Raw genomic sequence first — 18,029 nt, forward strand, 5'->3', positions numbered from 1 at the left:
AGACTTCCCTTCCAGTGGAAGCTTTTCTTTTCCAACTATTGCTGTGCACTTTATTCACCCTGTTAGCTACAAATACTAGAAAAACTTTTTCTGCAGGCATAATGGGGAAGATGATCACAAATTTATGCAGAAACCGTGATGCAGTAAAATAGAAAAGCAGAGGTATGCATTTCATTGCCATTCTGAGTGGGGGTATGGTGCACTGTGAATAATTAATGGTCTGACTAGAATTGCCTTTTTTAAAAAAAAGGACCTCTTAAATCAACTGTGTCTAAATAGAAAAATTCCAGAAAGATTTCTGTTCATAATTATCAGCCCAACTTGTACACTTGGAGCCCTTCCTCATTCAAATTTACAGCTTTTGGTGGCCATTAGTAACAGAATGAATAATTTGCTTTGGATAAATTGGCCTTTCATGGTTAGCCTTTCTGTCTGTTTGCAGGTTAAGACCAGCAAATCATTATTTGTGGACATGTATTACTGCCCAAAAGTATCTGAGAAGTGTGCAGTTGTTTGTTTTGAAGAATCTGTACACCCTCAGGTTTTGTGTCCTTGCTATGGCATGAAGAACCATCCTGGAATGATTTTAAATTACAGTGCATTTAGGAAAAAAATACAGAAGATAGTTACAGGGAACAGTAGGACTTCAGGGAAATACCTACAAGCTAGTGCAGGCATTTAAAAAATGTGAATATTAACGTGAAGTCTTTAGGTGACGTCTGGTAATAGATATTTAATCTAGCAAAAGCACTTCCATTGCTTACTTATTAAAGTAATTTAATGGATGAGTGATGCTATTAATGGGCCACATGTAGAATCCAGACTCTTTTTGTTCAAAACATTCCTTTAGGGTTTAAATTTCTAAACAAATTCAGAGGCAAAGATCTGAAAAGATCTACCCTACGTACAGGCTGTTGGAATCATAATTTATGAGGTTTTTCTTCTTTTTCTTAGCATTTCCTCCATTTAGAAGAAAAAAGAAATCGCTATGTATACGTATGTGCAACTTTTAAGTTGGCTGAGTGATATACCTTGTTTTCATAAGGTGGTTAGAAGCCAGAGGCTGTGAATAGATGGATGTATGATTGAGCACGGAGAGTGAGGGAGATGAACAGAGGGCTTGAAAACAGTTGTAAGTTATGTGAACAAACATACAGTTTTAATCTTCCCTTCACTAATTTTTTTCCAGAGAATTGCATTAGTACATAATAGCACTGTAGCATAGTTCTTGCAAAAAATTTAAGCAAAAAAAGCAACAAAACTCAAATCATGTCAAAACCAGCCTTTCTAACCACTCCACCACTTAGGGATGCTGGAATAACTGAAGATAGACATCTGGAAAACAGATGATCAGGTAGTCAAAACAAACTTTTAAGTTGGTGTGTTAGTAAGTATGTTGGTATGTTAGTTCGTATGATAAAGTAACACTATTTTGAACAATTGCAGGAGTTCACTGATAAGCATTGCAGTTTTGCTTCAGCTAGTGCTTAATTTCTTTTCTGAACACGTGGCTATGTATTGCTGAAACTCGGATATTATAGGATCATAGGATGGTTTGGGTTGAAAGGGACCTTAAAGACCATGTAGTTCCAACCCCACGACCTTGGGCAGGGACACCTTCCACTAGACCAGGTTGCTCAAAGCTCCACCTGACCTGGCCTTGATCATTCCTGGGAATGGGGCACCCACAACTTCTCTGGGCAACCTGTCCCAGTGCCTCACCATCCTCACAGTAAAGAATTTCTTCCCAATACCTGATCTAACTCTACCCTCTTTCAGTTTAAAGCCGTTACCCCTCGTCCTATCAGCACACACCCTTGTAAGAAGTCCCTCTCCGGCTCTCTTGTAGGCCCCCTTTGGGTCCTGGAAAGCTTCTGTAAGGTCTCTCTGGAGCCTCCTCTGCTCCAGGCTGAACAACCCCAACTCTCCCAGCCTGTCTTCATAGGAGAGGTGCTCCAGCCTCTGATCATCTTCGTGGCCCTCATCTGGACTTGCTCCAACAGGTCCATGTCCTTGTTATGCTGGGGGCCCCAGAGATCATCTATACAGAATAGAAAGTTGGGGAAATAATCAGTTGTAAATGTCTCTGTTTTCATGAGGATCACCGCACAGACACATAGTTTAGTGAAGAACTAAAATGTGATTGTTGACTCCAAGATCAGCTGTTTCCAAATAAATGTTTGTGAAACCTCCAACTTTAATAGCTGCATTGTATCATCCAAAAGATGATTCAACAGAATGAATAGATGACCTTTCAGATAAAGAACAAGCTGTTCACAATGTCTTCTCATTTACTGAGACAAAATATTCTCTTTATGGAGAGATAATACTTCCCAAAGTTTTTAACAGTGTTGGTGAAATATAAAGAATTTAATTGTTTCTGAATGCAGGGGGTTTTAGCTATGTGTCTTTAGATCAGGGTTCTTTCTAGACCAGCTGTGTTAAATGCATTGATCTAGCTGGTTTGTTGGGTTTTTTTAAAGACAATGGAGGTATTTTGAATCCCATGCTCAGAGGGTGGGATGTCATTAGCTATCCATCCATCTGATATCCACATGATATCTGGCTTTGAATGATAAATGGATTAATTCTTATTGCCATCCTGCACCGCTGCTATGGGGTCAATAATTCACTGACAAAGAGGTCCAAAGCGGTTGTAACTGAAATTGGTCTAAATGTTTGTGCAATTGCAGCCTTGGTGTGAAATGCTGCTGGGATGCTCTCAGTTACAAACTCATACACAATCATGAGCTTGGGCTGGTACAGATTGCAAACAAAATTCGTGAGAAAATCAGAGTAGGGAAACCAGGGCTCAGCCTTATCTTCCTCCTGTGAGGTATGGTTCGGCCCTTAGTCGTTGCAGTTCTAAATCCACCACCACGTAAATCACAACTAATTGGTCCTAATTAGTAACAACTAGTTATATTGGTAAAGTATTTTTTGCTCTGCAGTATAACTGGAATTCTGTTACTGTTCAGCCTCTGTCCTTGTTCCTGTTCTTACCTGATAAAGAAGGTGGTGCAAACCTGTTTTCTTGTTAAAGGGAACACAGTATACCTGGTGGAATTCAGAGAAATACGGTGAATAAGAATTCCTCAAAACATGAGGAAAATCTTACCATTTGGGGAAGAAAAAACAACCAGAATATCCAAACATTTTTATTTGGCGGTTAAGACAACCAATATAATTCTCTTGTCTGTTTGCAGAAAGCTAGATTTTGGGGTTTTGTGAACCAAATACAAATTCATTCCTAGATCATGCATCATATATGAGTAGATTACTAAAATTGGAAGCCAATTTGTTTACGAATTGTGGGATAATTTCAGTTGGAAGGGATCTGTGAAGGAATCTGGTCCAACCCCTGCTCGAAGCAGGCCCAGTGAGGCCAGGATGCTCTGGAGTTTTGCTCAGGCCCTGAATATACCTGATGCTGGAGATTCTGCAGTCTGTCCAGGCAGCCTATCCCTGTGCTTGACCCTCCTCACAGGAGAAAGAACGTAACCCCTTGTGTCTAGACAGACTTTCCTTTGCACTCTCTGATGGTGCATACCTCCAGGAGAAGTCTGGCTTGGTCTTATCTCTGCTCTGCCATTGAGTTGCTGAAGACCACCATGAGATAAGCCCTGAGCTCTCATCTTAGAGCAAACCCAGTCCTTTCAGCCTCCTACTGTGTGTGGTAAAGGTTTGGAAAAATCCTAAAAGTAGTGTGGCATGGGAATGAGGAATGAGGAAGTTGCTCTGAGATGCTGCAACTGCTGTGAGTAGAGATTGTTTGTAAGCAAGTACCTGCGGCCCATTTCTGCAGGACTTTTAGAAACCAGGGTAGAGAAAACACCCTTCCATAATCTAATTAGATAAACCTTAGAGAAAAATTCTCAGCACTTCTACTGATGCCCAGTGGACTAACCTGCTAAAGATTTTAATACGTTTGTTTCATGGTTCTCAACTACTGTGCGTAGGTGTTAATCACAGTACATGCTGATCACATTTTTTTCTCTCCTATTAGTAAAATTTTTTCTTCTGAATTTTTAGAACAACTTAGCTGATGGAAAGGTTGCTTTGCATGCAGCAGGGCCAACCAGGATGGTGGTGTTTGTGATAAGGACTCTTGTCTTACTGATTCCTGAACTGTGGCTCATTTTGCACATATTTGTGCTTGTTGGTTCTTTGAGAGCTTAGGATGTGCTTTTTAAATAAAAGATCTGATCTCTGCAGTGGCAACATATTATTAACTGTTTGAAACTTCAAGTTTGATGTATTCTGTATGCTTTGGGACTGATATGAAGAAACAGTGCGAAAGAGGGATAATAAACATCGATTGTGATTGTATATGCTCAAGGAGTTTAGGTGGGGTGATTGGTCACGTAACCATATAGTTTTAAGGAAATAACTAATGAAAGAAAGAGTCTGTTCTTCTTCCTCTAACAAAAGGGGCTATTTATAAAAAGGATGAGAAACATTCCAGTGTTATCTAGAGGGAGCACTAAATCTCTTTGCTAAAGAAAACTAGATGGCCGACAAGGACATGAATTAGCTGCAAACTTGCAAGACCACCACATTCCAGGCAAAGGACTGATAAGCTAATTAACATACGAAACGAGAGTAAGCGGGTTTAGGTAACGAATATGTATAGGCGTTAATTGAATATTCATTTGTTTCATTGTATAAATGTGAGATGGTTCGTCACTTCGGGCATGCACGCTTGTGGAGGAGCGATCCCCCGTGCATCTGCGCGCAATAAACATACCTACTTTATAACTTTCGAGTTATAGAGTTTAATTGTCAGGACTTTTTTGGGGGGAGGGAGTCCTATTCCTGCCATGCACACTAACAGGAGTAGAAGCTCTCTGCCTCCTTTCACTAACGTATTGTACCATGGGCTTTTTTGTCTTCCTCTGCAGAAACTCTCCTGGATGACTTCCTTCTCACATACACAGTCTTCATGACCACTGATGACTTGTGCCAGGCACTTCTGAGGCAATATCCTTTTATTAAGTGTTCTGTTAACAGAGGTCACACACTTACACCTAGGTTTATCTATTGTCAAGCCTTATATCATAGTAAATTCCATGCCTGGGATAATTTTGTTCTTTGCATATTGATATTATTGAAGTGCAACCCCACGTGATTATTTTGAGGTTGCGAATAAAAATGGTGAGAAGAAGAGAGCAGTTGTCTAATATTTACTGTGGCATCCTTAGAAGGTGGACTGCACCTGAGCGTTTGGCATCACACCCCAAGAAATGCATGAATAAATAAGAACAACTTCAGAAGAGAGCAGTGGGAATTGCCAGCATTCTAGAAAAAAAAAGACGTGCAAAGAATTTGGGCTGTGTTACTAAAAAAGGGAAACTATAAATGAGACGATATTCAGGTACCTAAAGAGGAGGGGAAGAATCTGTTCCTTTATGGATGCTAGACAAGAGGCAGTGAGATTAAACTGGTGTAAGACAGTTTAAATATTAGATATTAGGAATATTTTTTTTTTTTACATTAAGAAAAGAAACACTGGAATGGAAAATGTGTGAGACAGTAGAATCATCGATACTGAAGAATATTAAGAAGAAGAAACTAGAAAATATGTTCCGAGGATAACACAGGGCATACTTAAGCCTCTCTTAGGGTGGACTTGGATGGACTAGTTTAGCTGATCTTTCAAGGTCTTTTCTTCTCCTTCTGATTTTCATAAGGTTTTATGATACTTGGAATTGGATTCAGATCTGTAGCTTCCCAAAATTCAGGTTATGTTGGCTTTTTTAACTTAAATGGGTTGTGGAGGAAAAGATTCAATCTGGAAACATTAAATTCAAATTTGGATATGAGCTCCCCTAACTGGCATGTGCCAGGCCGGGGGGAGATATTCACCTGTTAAAATGTTTAGAATTTGCATAGCTGAGGAATCAATAAACAGAAACCTCCTGCTCTGACATTGAATGTACAAAGCTAAAGCTGCCCCTGAATAAACCTGTATCCAAAACATACACATTTGTGTATGTGCATACTTACTTCACAAGAATGCTTGAAAGACTCCTAACTCACAGCAACAATGCAATCTTATGTCTGCTGGTTTTGTTTAAAGATAAATAAACCTCTATAACTGTTACAAAGTAACATATAAAGTAAGGTTAAAACCTACCCAGACCTATATGTTAATTGTTAAGAGTACCTATATCTGTGTAATACATTTCAGAATGCATGAAGAGAAGAAATGAAGAATAAAGTATTTTGCAATCTCTGCTCCTTTTATCCTATGATACGGTATATTAGTCTAACTCATATGGAGATAAAAGGTTTTTTTTCTTGTATTTTCAGTTACTTCCGTAAGCTATGAAGCATTGTTTGAATGAACTTGAAGCTATAAAATGAGCTTGCATTTCTTTTTTTCCTTTTACTTTTTTTCCTCTTTACCTTTTGTGGTGAAAACATCTTTTTACCTAATAAAAGAAAGAACAGTGAAGGGACAGGAACAATGTACATAGTGGGTATCTTCTGACATTTAGTGTTTCTGCTTTGTGGATAGAGGACAGTGGTGGAAATAGATTCTTTCACCTTATTTTTATTTTAATAGGGTTATTTCTGCAGATGGCGTAATTTGTGCAGAGGAAAAGAAACTGACTTCCTCTGCCTGAGTTTTTTGTTTTTGTTAATGATGCATTGCCCTTCTCCCCACAGGCATTCAAGTTGGCGTCGGTGTGCAGGACAAAGGTTTATTCCCAGTTCCACAGAAAAGATATGACTCAACATTGTATAATTCCTTTTGAATTGATTTTACTTTTATAGACTTGCCTCTCTAATCTATAAAGGAAAAAAATCCTGTTGGCACAGAGGATGAACTGGCATTTCTATTACTGTGAATTTCATTCCAAAAAGTTGATGAAACTCCTAAAGCTCCAGATGGGATAAAACATTTAAAACTCAGCAGTGTAGTGAAAAAAATCTTTCATTAGCAAATGAGATGATTGCAGAGCCTTTTCCATCACTTTAATGTTTCAATTTCAGTGAAATGTTGTTATTTGTTCCTTAATCTATTGTACCTATTGTGCTAAGAACCAGCAAGGGAAAGAGGATGACTCTGATGTGTCCTGTAGAAAACGAAAAGTCTTGCATTTGGTGTCTCAGTGGACTTCTCTCTACAAAGACTGGTTACATGAAGATGAGCATTTGAAACAATTTTTAAAGGTATTAACACACTTTCTGATGCATTTCAGCGCTGTTTAATTAAAATTCTATGTCTAAAAAGTCCCAGAAGCAAAAGCTATAGAGCATAATTTTTCATACTAAATTTTCTCCATGAAATCTATAATATAAAATGATTCACATGTGTCTTCCTTGAATGCCTTAGAGATAGTTTGGGTAGGAAGCCTGTAATGTCAGTATGTTCAATGTCAAAAACACTACTTTCAGATACGAAAATTATAGAAATTCATGTTCTCTTCTCTAGACAATGGAAAAAATTAGGAAGGTAAGAAATAAAACTACAAAGATGGGCATGTTCCTTAGACATACTGGTGTGTCTGCCAGAACGGGGTCAACAGTCATTATCCAGAGGATCGTGGACAAAGAGAGAGTTTTGAGAGCCTTGTAAGAGATGCCGCTTCAGCTGAGGAGTGAAATGCTGTTCCACAGTGTTGTGTCAGGTGCACATAGAAAGCAGCACAGCTTTATGTTATTTTTAATAAATAAAATTACACCCTTACTTATTAAGAAGGATCTTCTGATCTTTCTGAATGAGTTCCAGAAGCTTTTGTAATTCCCTTGTAAATTTGCAAACAGCCATGTTGTCACTAACCCAAGCTCCATCTGGTTGTTGATTGTTTGGGGTTTTTTTTTTAATCGTTTTTTTTCCCTGCTGTTTGAAAGATGAAAGCATTTTACGAGACTTTGCAGGATCGTCCACCTTTCCCAATAAGACTCTTTGGCTGCAACTGGAGATCCATCAGTTAGGTTACGCTGTGTTGCACCTATCTTAATGCAGGGCTTGTCTTTCTGACCCTGGAGGTGTGTGACTGGGTATTGTTGCACAATTTCTCTGCTTGAGGCTTCTGTGCAATATTAAACAGCAGTAATATTCATGATGGTTGAAGTTATATGTGCAAAAAGCAATATATAGGATTGTAGGCCAGGATCATTCATGCTGAGATTTATGAATGCAGGAGTGTTAACTGGGCTAAAGCAAACCTGATGACTCAGCTCATATATATGATCCTCATTTTCTTGGAAGGGAAAAAAGAAGGATCTACGTGCAGATTCTGAAATGGAGAAAATATTGCTTACAATATAAAAGCCGATTCAGTTTATTTACATCTTATCTGAGGTAGTGTCTTTTACATTTAACTGAGGTTCCTGATTAATACCCTGATGATGTCCAAACAATACCTCCCCCAAAAGAAGAAACAGGATTGATTTATTTATTTATTGGTATACACCTAGGAGTGTATTATTTGTTTGTCAGAGACATCAACTCAATTTAAAGTGCATGAAAACATGTGGAAAAGTAAAGGACAACATTCTCCATATTAAAAGTCTTAACCAAACGAACCTGTTATCATTTTGGATAAGTGACTTCATGTAACAGCCACAAGTCTTGTTTTAAATCTTCCTGTTTGTAGACAAGAGTGTCAATGTTTTGCTCTCTCACTTGGTGATGATACAGAGTGTTTCTCCAAAGGCAAGCTGAATTTTGATCAGTTGGGAAATGGAAACAGGAACTTTCTCTCCTTATGAGTCTTGCATGAATATAATGATATTTGTTTTAGTAGGCTAGTGCCTGATTTGATTTAGACCACTGATGTGATGCCTTAGATTTATGTTTGAGTTATCAGATATTTGCAGATACCGTTTTATTTTGTAGACGATATACAGGAATGTGTTGGATGACGTGTATGAATATCCCATTCTTGAGAAGGACCTGAAAGAATTTCAGAAGATACTTGGGATGCATCGCCGTCAGTAAGTATTGATTATGTTTGTGATCAAGTCCCTTTTTATTTAGAGCGTAATCTATTCCTGTTGTCATCTTGCTGCAATTCAGTAAAGCGATGAGTGATACAAGCACTATATTCATTTTTATAAATCGTCTCCTCTCTAAACCGAAGCTAGATTATTCAGTCTTCTCTGATGTTTGCTGGGTGGTGCGTGTGGTTCACCAGTCACTCCCATCAGTTTTGGTTGGGATGACTTGCAGTAAAGCGGTTCTTTGTGGAAAAGCTGGCAAAATTTCCCTCAGAAGCTGCAGTCTGTGACTTCAGATGGTACCTTCATTCTCAATCTTTGCAGCCTGCAGTACTGCGAAGCAAATCTCTTTTGCAGTAGTCATCTCAGGGTTATTATTTTGCTAATAATTATGATATTTGTAAAAGAGATTTCCTTGGCACGTTTTTCCAACAAATGGCATTTGTGTCCGTGGTTTGGCCACTGGGTAAGTGGAAGGAGCTGTGTCCCTGAGAGTGACCCTGACTGCTTGCCCTGGGGGCCTGTGTGTCTGTGCTCTCCGTGGGCTGCCAGCATTGCTTTTCACTACATCGGCTGTGCAAGTCACATCAAAAATTTCCGGCTGAGCCAGACACCCTTACGTTTCCCTGAAGGAGCTCTGCAGCTGTTCTGTGGTGACTATTTAATGTTAAAAAACTTTGTGATGTTGTAAACTTTGTAATAGCCAAAACTTCCTTTTCCTAAACTTTGGCTGGAAAGAATAATTTGGATTTTCCTTTTTGTTTCAGCACTGTAGATGAGTATTCACCTCATCGAAAGGTAACACAAACCTGATTGTTGCTGGTTGCTAGATAACTTATCACCTCACTTTGTCCCCTTCTGCCTGCTTCCCTGTCTTTTCTTGGCTTCTCAGCTGAGAGTGACTGATGGCCAAAAACATGACAGGGTACATCAGTGAGGTTAGACCTGCAATGTTGCTTAAGGAATTTTATTTTCCTGCCAGTGCAGCCTGGATATCAGCTGCAGTGACTGTGACTGTATTAGCATCTTAACAAGATGCTCTGAGATGTCAGAATTCAGGAGAGGCCTGGGAGCGTGTCCTCACTGGGGTGGAGAAATGTAGAAACCTGGGCAAACCAGGCTGGGCACAGGCATTGACATGGATGTCAAGAAGACAGAGCAAAGAGGGGATTTGTTGTGACAGGGACAGAGGAGGAGAGAGAGGAACATGAATCTGTCTATTTAACCGGAGGGAGAAGATGCAGGCAGTGAAAGTTGGCGTACAAACTGCACAGAGGTGAATTGCTGTGCTTGTCAAATTTACTAGGCTGAAGCTGAAGTGTGTAATAAGCTTAAAATGTTACTGCAGAAATCTGGAAGGCAGAACACGAGATTGTAGTCAAATTGCTAAATAGGCAGATTGGTACATAGGAAACATATATAAGAATAAGTGTATAAGAAATGAGCTCTGAACATGGCTACAGAGAACCTTGAATCGTACAGGCTGCTTAGCTTTGGCGTGTCCCACTTCCTCCAAAATCCCCACTTTAGCCATCAGTTAGTAAAGCAACTCCCAGTTTACTGACCCTAGAAATGGTGGGTGGATTTCCTAGACAGGAACCTTTTTGGAAAGGCGTATGGGCTGAATGCTGTGTCCTGTGAATTACTGCTTTGTAAAGGGCAGGGATGCAAAGAATCACTGTTTTGTTGTTTGTTGTTTTTTTTTTTCTTCTCTCCCACTCCCTCACAGAATAAAACCTTTTTCCACCAGTTCAGTGTAAAGGAGAACTGGCTGCAGCACAGAGGAACCATGAATGAAACAGAGGAAAGTAAGTATGATTGGAAGAGTGGAGGAAAAACTGCAAAATTGTTTCTCATGAGGTGCCCGTAATGTAATTTATTTTTTTAAAAAACTGTCATACAGCTTTTGAACAGGACCTTAGGGTCACAAAAGAAGAAAGTTTGGCTGTGTAAGACTACCTTCTTGCCCCCTGCTTTGCAGGGGTTCAACAGTGACATGGTATCTCAAGGGGCTTTTGCCCTGTCCAGTTTGTCCAGCAGCCCTGCAGCAGAGCTGTGTGCCTCCCGGGATGGGCTGCCCGTCTACCAGGCATTATTCATGCTGAATTTCATGCTCTCAGCCTCTTGACCTAGATGTTGGTTGCGAAAGGTGAATGAATAAGCCTGTCACATGAAATGGGCCAGGATCTGCTCACTGGGAACCCACCTTAGTTCCTTCTCGAAAACGTCTCCCTGTGTGGAGTGCAAAGTGCCACTTCACTTTAGTGGCAACCGTTCCAAAATGCAATTTCCCTTCATCACGGCTAATGCACAAACACAGCGAGACCATCACCCTCCTGTAGTGCCTGCACAAGGAAGGAGGCAGAGAGGAGGGGGAACACCATGGATGAGCGGAGAACAGGGAGAAGGACCTCCTACCTGGACGTCTCAGCCTTTGGCAATATATCTTCATTTCTCACTGGGAACAAAACTCTGGGGGTTCAGATAGAGTCAGTGTATTTCTAGTGCTTGTTTGTGGCAGAATAAAACGCGAGCTCCTTCAGTGCCAAGTCTTTCTGCACAATACGTGCTGCTGATAGGTATCTTCTTCCCATGCTTCAAATATAGATTTGAGGCTTATGTTACCAAGGCTGCTTCTAAAAATGTTATTTCCAGATGAGAACCCCCACACTCATTATTCTTCTTAAAAAGTCAGGCAAAGCTCATGGGTGAGTGGGGAGGGGAGTGTGGTGCCACCAGATGGGGGGACAGAGTGCATGGCCAGCAGGACGGGAAGGGAAGGACCCAGCAAGGCTAGCTCCAGCGGGGTTAAATGGCTTTTATCTCACTCTTTGAGAGCCTGAGCTACAGAAGCTGATGGGGTTGAGAGAATGAAGTAACAGAAGTGGAGCTGGAGAAAGGAGGTGGGTGTTGAGGGTAGACGTCTAAGTAGGTGGTGGTGGGGTGCTGCCGGCTGATGGTGCTTGTGAAGGATGGGTCTGTCCAAGCCACACCATGCCACTTGACTGGAGGCATTTTTATCCCCGATTGTAGGCATTACCAGGGCGACTTGCAGCCCATGGCTGCTTCATCCCACTGGCATTCCCTTCTGCACCTCACAGGAGCAGCACAGGCTCCTGGAAGAGATGGAATGGTCCATGCCCATAGATACTGCAGACAGGTTGTCTGAAAGGCACGCGGGGAAACAGGCTTTGGGGGAACCAGTGTGATGGCTGTGCTTGAGGACCTGACCTGTGGGGTGGTTTAGTTCAATGTTAAACAAAGGATATGTCAACAGCCCAGTTATAAATTAACATTGCTGTCATTCTCCCCTCCCAAATGACAGAGAGGAGGACATTTCAAACAAATTCACTGGAAGCAAGTTGTGTCACACTCTTCATATGAAATCCAAATATTCCCATCGCATTTTTTAAAATGTATTTTTCTACCTAGTAATTTACAGTGCCATTTGATGTCTCTATTTTTTCATGAGTTATATCCATTCTGAAGAGATATTCTGCCATAGGATGAGCATCTGATTTACTGTCAGTCTGTCAGCTGAGACAGGTTAAGAAAAAAATTATAAAATCAAATTACTTTTCTTCCCCAAGGCTAAATATTAAGCTCCTCCTTCCTTCTCATCTTGATTTTTTCTTTGCTACCACACACACACACACAAAAAAAAAGGTATTCTCATGGATAGAGTTTTTAACTGCTTCTGGCATGGTCTCCTTTAATGAAAGTGCTCTGAAGGCATGAAGATTTGTAGGACAAGCAAAGAGCCATTGCTACATACATCCGTCAATAAAAACAATTTAAAAAATACAGCATTTCTGGAGAAAATAAGTTTTGTTTTATGCTGACATGGTAGCAGCCTGTCCGCAATAAGAAGTTCTGGAGTAGAAGGAAATGGAAAGTTGTAATTAAGCACTGAAGTGAGTATGAAACCAAGAGCTGTGGAGATTCTTAATAGCAGATGCAATTTTTGAAATACCTATGCAAGTCTGCAGCTCTGGGTTTTCCTTTTTAATGCAGATGTATTCCAAAGAATTGGCTACAGCAAACTTGGCAAAAGATGTACACCTAAAATTCTGGCAAGCAGAGAGAGCATACGGCCCTTTATGTAACAGAAACAAACTGTTAGCTGAGCTGATGTGACCACAGCATTACTGGTGGGAATCTCCCTGCCAGAGCCGAACCGACTCATGGACTTCAGTAGGAGTGATGGGCGCAGGGAATTTCTCCAAACCAGTCCCTTTTATGTGTGCTGCAAGTGATTCAAGGGAAGAGTTGTCAGAACTAATTGCATTGCTGTTTAGGCAGACTCTGCTGGTGCTAAAATACTCTGGTGATAAGCTAGCAGGAGTGGTTTGAGACCAGGGAGCGCTGCTCTTGCAAGGCCTCCTGTCCAGGTGGAAGTGGACTTCCAAAATAATTTCTGCAATGGGTATGAAGTACACTGAAAGGACAGCAATCTGTGAATGTAAAAGGAAGGGCGAAAAGATGGCAGCAGCTGGGTTTGCACAGATGATGGGCAGTAGAGGGGTAACCCTGACAAATCCTCAGGGCAGGATGTCTGGCACAAGCATTGCTGTGGGTATCTGTTTCCATTTGCTTGCCCCTCTCGATTCCCAGGGAGAGGAGGTGGGAAGGGGGGAAATGGTGACACTGATGCTTAGTTTCGTGTCCCTGTGGGTCAGGGCGCAGCAGCTGCCCTTCCTGCAGCCGCAGCAGCCAGGCAGCCGGGGCACTGCCATGGTCGGGTCTGCGACATGCTCCCCTGCTCTCTGGGTGTCTCTGCCTGCTGCTGAGCCTGTCTGTCTTCCTTTGTGCAGTTTTCTGCCGAGTGTATATAACGGAGCACTCCTATGTCAGTGTGAAAGCTCAAGTATCCACTTCAGCTCAGGAGATACTGAAGATTGTAGCAGAAAAGATCCAGCACCCGGAGGAGGAGTTGGCGCTGGTGACAGTCACGTTCTCTGGTGGTAAATAACTTCCCTTCATCTGATTACTTGCCTTTTAATGCATCACGTAAGAGAGGGCTGACATTTTCTGGTGCAAGGGTACAGCTGTTCCTGTGCGGGCCCACAGCTGGATGACCACGGGAACAATGAGGAGCTGCTTCCCAGAGAGTTGTTTCCATGGCAACAGCTCATTCTTGGGTACTGCCAGATACAGCATCTCGCTGGGAAGGGAGTGCAAAGGAGACTCAGTCTCCAGCAGTATTGCAAGATTTTATTTTTTCCGCACTGATAAATCTTCTACTTTCACATTTAAATTAATTTGGAAGGCAATGAGGCATGGTTTGCTTTAAAAATATAAAAGGGAATAACAAATGCTATATGCGTGGCTGTTTCCTCATTTACGGCATGGGTAATGAATATTCTCCAGCAGAAAGGAGCGAGACGTATTTGCACAGTTGAGATGCTGAAAGCAATCTAAGCAATATTTTGTAAGCAGTCTTGCTTACAGCTGATGCTTTTTGCCTATTATTGTAGCATTTCTCATTGAACAGGAAGGCTTATTGTTGTTTTTTTTAAGGAAGACCAGACTGATCATGAGCCGATACTGGGGACCAGCCAAACCCCCAGAATTTTCTTTGGTGTCTGGCAGGTCTCAGGCTCTTTGGTGAGATTGTTTTGCTCATTGTGGTGTCTTTTGGCTCTTAGGGATATAAAGGAAGCAATTGAGGTAGGTGCATAGAAATGTGAAGCTGAATCTACAAAGAGGAGCGAAGAGTGTAGAGTATCTTGGTCATATTCTCAGATCACATTAGTTGGTGTTGACCCCCTGGGACAAAGGCAGCACCCTTGGAGACACAGCACGCACTGCTACTTTGTCAGTCTAGTTAAATGAAATATATACAAATGCTGGCTGGCTCTGTTGATTCATTTGATTCAGAAGTGGAAGGTCACGTTTTTCTCACCCCTGCTGAGCTTAATTAAATAACCATTTTTCTGCAGGATACCAATGTGGGTGTCAGGGAGAAGGTGCCCTGCTCTGGCTGTTGAGAGCCTGGGCACAGAGTGGTCGCACAGGAGCTTTATGTGTAGGTGTCCTGGCCAGCCAGGCTACGTCATTTGCAGGCATACTCTTTTTACCCTTGTGTGTACCCAAGCTTGCCTCCAGTGCATTTTACAGCACTGCAAAATCACCGTGCTGCTGTTGTGTTTCAGGTCATGCGCTCCTGTTCAACAGCAGGGCAAGTTTTGCTCTGATAGCAATAAATCTGCTGCTAACTGCCTACTTAGCTAAAGAAAACCAACAACTCATAAATAATGAAGCACACTATTATCTTTAGACCACATTGGTTTGCAAGAAAGCCACACAATAGAAGTGGTTGCCCCTTGGCTGTTCAATAAGAAACAGTGATTAAAATGCAGGTACAATAGGAGTTTCATTTATACATGACCATTGTAACCCCTAAAATGTTATTTAGTCACATTGCCTGAGTTAATTAGAGATACCACTGTTTCAGTGTCTTTGTTCTTATGCATTGTCGCTCCTGTGCTGTGAGCAATAAACACCAGCCTGCCATGCTTTTGTTTGTTGGTTGGGTTTTTTGCTCTTTTCATGACTCAGAACTGTCAGCTGCCCTCCTTTTGGAGGGCAGCAGTATGAGCACTGGAGAGCATGTTTTTATGGTACTCTTGATATGCTGAGCAAATAAACTCTTTTTATTCAAAATTACCTTGAAGAAGCATATTGGTAGTTCAACATAAACGTATTTGGTGTCAGTGTGAGTAGGAGGGGAAGAGGGAAAATTGTCTGAAATGATGTTTGGCTCTCGGACTCCTCCTGGTCCTACTCCTCCCTCATGGGCAATGAAAAGTCCAAGGCAGCTGTCAACATGCTTGTAGTGCTTTCAGGTCTACATCAATACAGTCACTGTAATCAAATCTCATGTGTCAGGTCTCCAGAAGATTATTTGCAGCCTGCAAGAAGAGGCAGTTTTTCCAGGGCAGCTTTTTAGCTGTGTTCTGGATTTTGCTTTCTTTTCCCCCATGCCTTTCTCTGGTGCATCCAAGATTGCCCAGAGCTGAACTAGTACTCTCGAGTGGAGAAAAAAGCATCCTTTCTCTTTGCTACTGGTTCGGTGTGTCCTGCTTTTTTTACTCAGATGTTTCCTAAATGAATTATTCTAGATCTAGATAAATTTCTGTAAATACTGTACTATAAAGGACTCTTCAACTCTGCTCCATGGAGTGAATTTCATCGGTGTTGGGATCCTTTAAACTTCTTTTGCTGTCATCTGGCTGTAACTACCGATGACATCTCCACCCCTGCTCTTTTCTGCCAGTGACATGCAACAGCTCAGTCTCTGGAGGCTGAAACACTTTGCCCTAACGAAAGTCACTACATTTACAGTAGATAACACTGGGTTGAAATGAAATGTTCTATAACGCTTAGGAGGTTAGACTAGATGATTTCAGGGTTTCTTTCAGTTCTGTGCTATGTGAAGTCCAGGTTGAAAGCAGATGCTGGAAGTTTTTGTGCTCTAGTCCACCATCAGAGACATCTTGCCTTTATTGTGCCTGAATAGTGTGGAGATGATGGTCCCCACAGGGACTGAATTCGATTCTTAGATGCATTCTGAGAAGCTGATGTGACTTTACAAATATATTTGTGATGTTTTTCTCATGTTTATATACAGCTTTTACTCCTTTTCTGAAGCATTTGTATTTTGTTTTCTGTTTTTACAGAAAAACATGAACTACAACCAAATGACTTGGCTATCTCAAAAACTTTTGAGTCATCCAGTCGTATGTTTGTCTACCGAAAAGATCTGGCTGATTCTTTGGTAAGGATCTGTATTGTACACTTCCCGTTTCTGATTTGTCTGTCTCCAGATCAAAAACTTAATATTCTCTCGGAGAACTTTTTCAATAAAGCATTTACTTTTTCTTCCTTAGTAAAGCTTACAGAGCTGCTGTCTACCTGGAAAAAAAATATTTTGCATTAACAGCAGTTATTTGAACAGTAATGGAATTTGTTCATCAATTTCAAATAGACCAAAGCTTCTCTACAGCTTAAATCTTTCAATCTACATCAGCCTGGAAAAGCTGACTTGTGCTTGTAAAGGACTGGATGGGATGAGGATTATTCAGGGCTTGTGTGACTCTTGCTTCCCCACGTTGTGCCTCTGTAACCCTTGAATTGGCCGGAATGTAATCATACAAGATGATGGACAAACTCCATGGAATTACTCCATGTAGAAACGGGTGTTGTGTGAGTTCTACCAAAATTACTGGGCACCAGTGTGACCTAGTGTTGTGGCATCCGCATGGTCAGCCTGTGGCTGGCATACGTTGCTGGTGGTATGTCCTCTTCCTTTTGTCTGTCTCTCCATCCTCTCGCTGGTGCTGGGGAGGGGAGCAGGTCGAAGGGCAGCAAGTCTCTCTCATTCCCTCTGTCCCCAGAAAACAGGACGGCAGAGTCCGTCCCCCCATGATTTCCCAAAACCTCAGTGAGGCAGGAACAATCAGGCACTCAAAAAATTACTCTTTTGATAGTTTTCTGCTAATTATGCAGGTGTTTCAAGGAGGCTGGTATCGCAACTGACTTTTGCGTGTTGTCAGTACTGCTGGGATCTGTGCATTCATCCTAGGGATGAGAAATGTCTATTTACATTTTGCTGGATCAATGTGCCCCGAAGAACTGACACGCCACTATCATTGTAATCTGTCATCCCCATTATCTCCGGCGTTCTTGCCACCTCTAAAAATGCGAATATTAAGGGAAGGTTTCCAGCGCAGACAGGTGACAGCCAATCTAGTTTCATTAGTTACATAATAAAAATCTCAAAACTTGCTGTAACTGTCAGAAATGTAGCACCAAAGTAATGGCTTAACTGATAAGAATAATCTTTCATCTTGGCAGACGGTTCATGTGCCAAGTTTTCAGCCTGATGAGGTGAAATAACCCAAGAGAAATGCAAACCTTTGAAAATCCAAGCTAATAATGGAAATGTCAAATGACCCTTAACACCAGCAGTACCAGTGCACTCCACAGTAATGTGCTAAGTAACTTTTATGAATCAGGATCTACAGTATATTGCTTTTTGTTGATGATCACATTTGGAGTAGATTAAACGTAAA

The 18,029-nt window shown here is 41.3% G+C and overlaps 1 protein-coding gene across 3 annotated transcripts in view; it reads left to right on the plus strand.

The window, feature by feature from the left end:
- RAPGEF5 (Rap guanine nucleotide exchange factor 5) overlaps positions 1-18,029 on the plus strand; it is a 173,498-nt gene that overhangs the window by 131,095 nt on the left and 24,374 nt on the right. For 2 of the 3 annotated variants that reach the window (XM_080382161.1, XM_080382162.1), the window contains exons 12-18: positions 4,902-4,980; positions 7,035-7,179; positions 8,852-8,949; positions 9,720-9,750; positions 10,682-10,760; positions 13,767-13,916; positions 16,635-16,732. In XM_080382161.1, coding sequence (XP_080238287.1) covers positions 4,902-4,980; positions 7,035-7,179; positions 8,852-8,949; positions 9,720-9,750; positions 10,682-10,760; positions 13,767-13,916; positions 16,635-16,732 — 680 coding nt within the window. The remainder of the gene's footprint in view (positions 1-4,901; positions 4,981-7,034; positions 7,180-8,851; positions 8,950-9,719; positions 9,751-10,681; positions 10,761-13,766; positions 13,917-16,634; positions 16,733-18,029) is intronic. The other variant, XM_080382160.1, reaches the window with a different exon arrangement.

This window comes from Falco punctatus (assembly GCF_963210335.1).
Source record: "Falco punctatus genome assembly, chromosome: 4".
In the NCBI taxonomy this organism is placed as follows: domain Eukaryota; kingdom Metazoa; phylum Chordata; class Aves; order Falconiformes; family Falconidae; genus Falco; species Falco punctatus.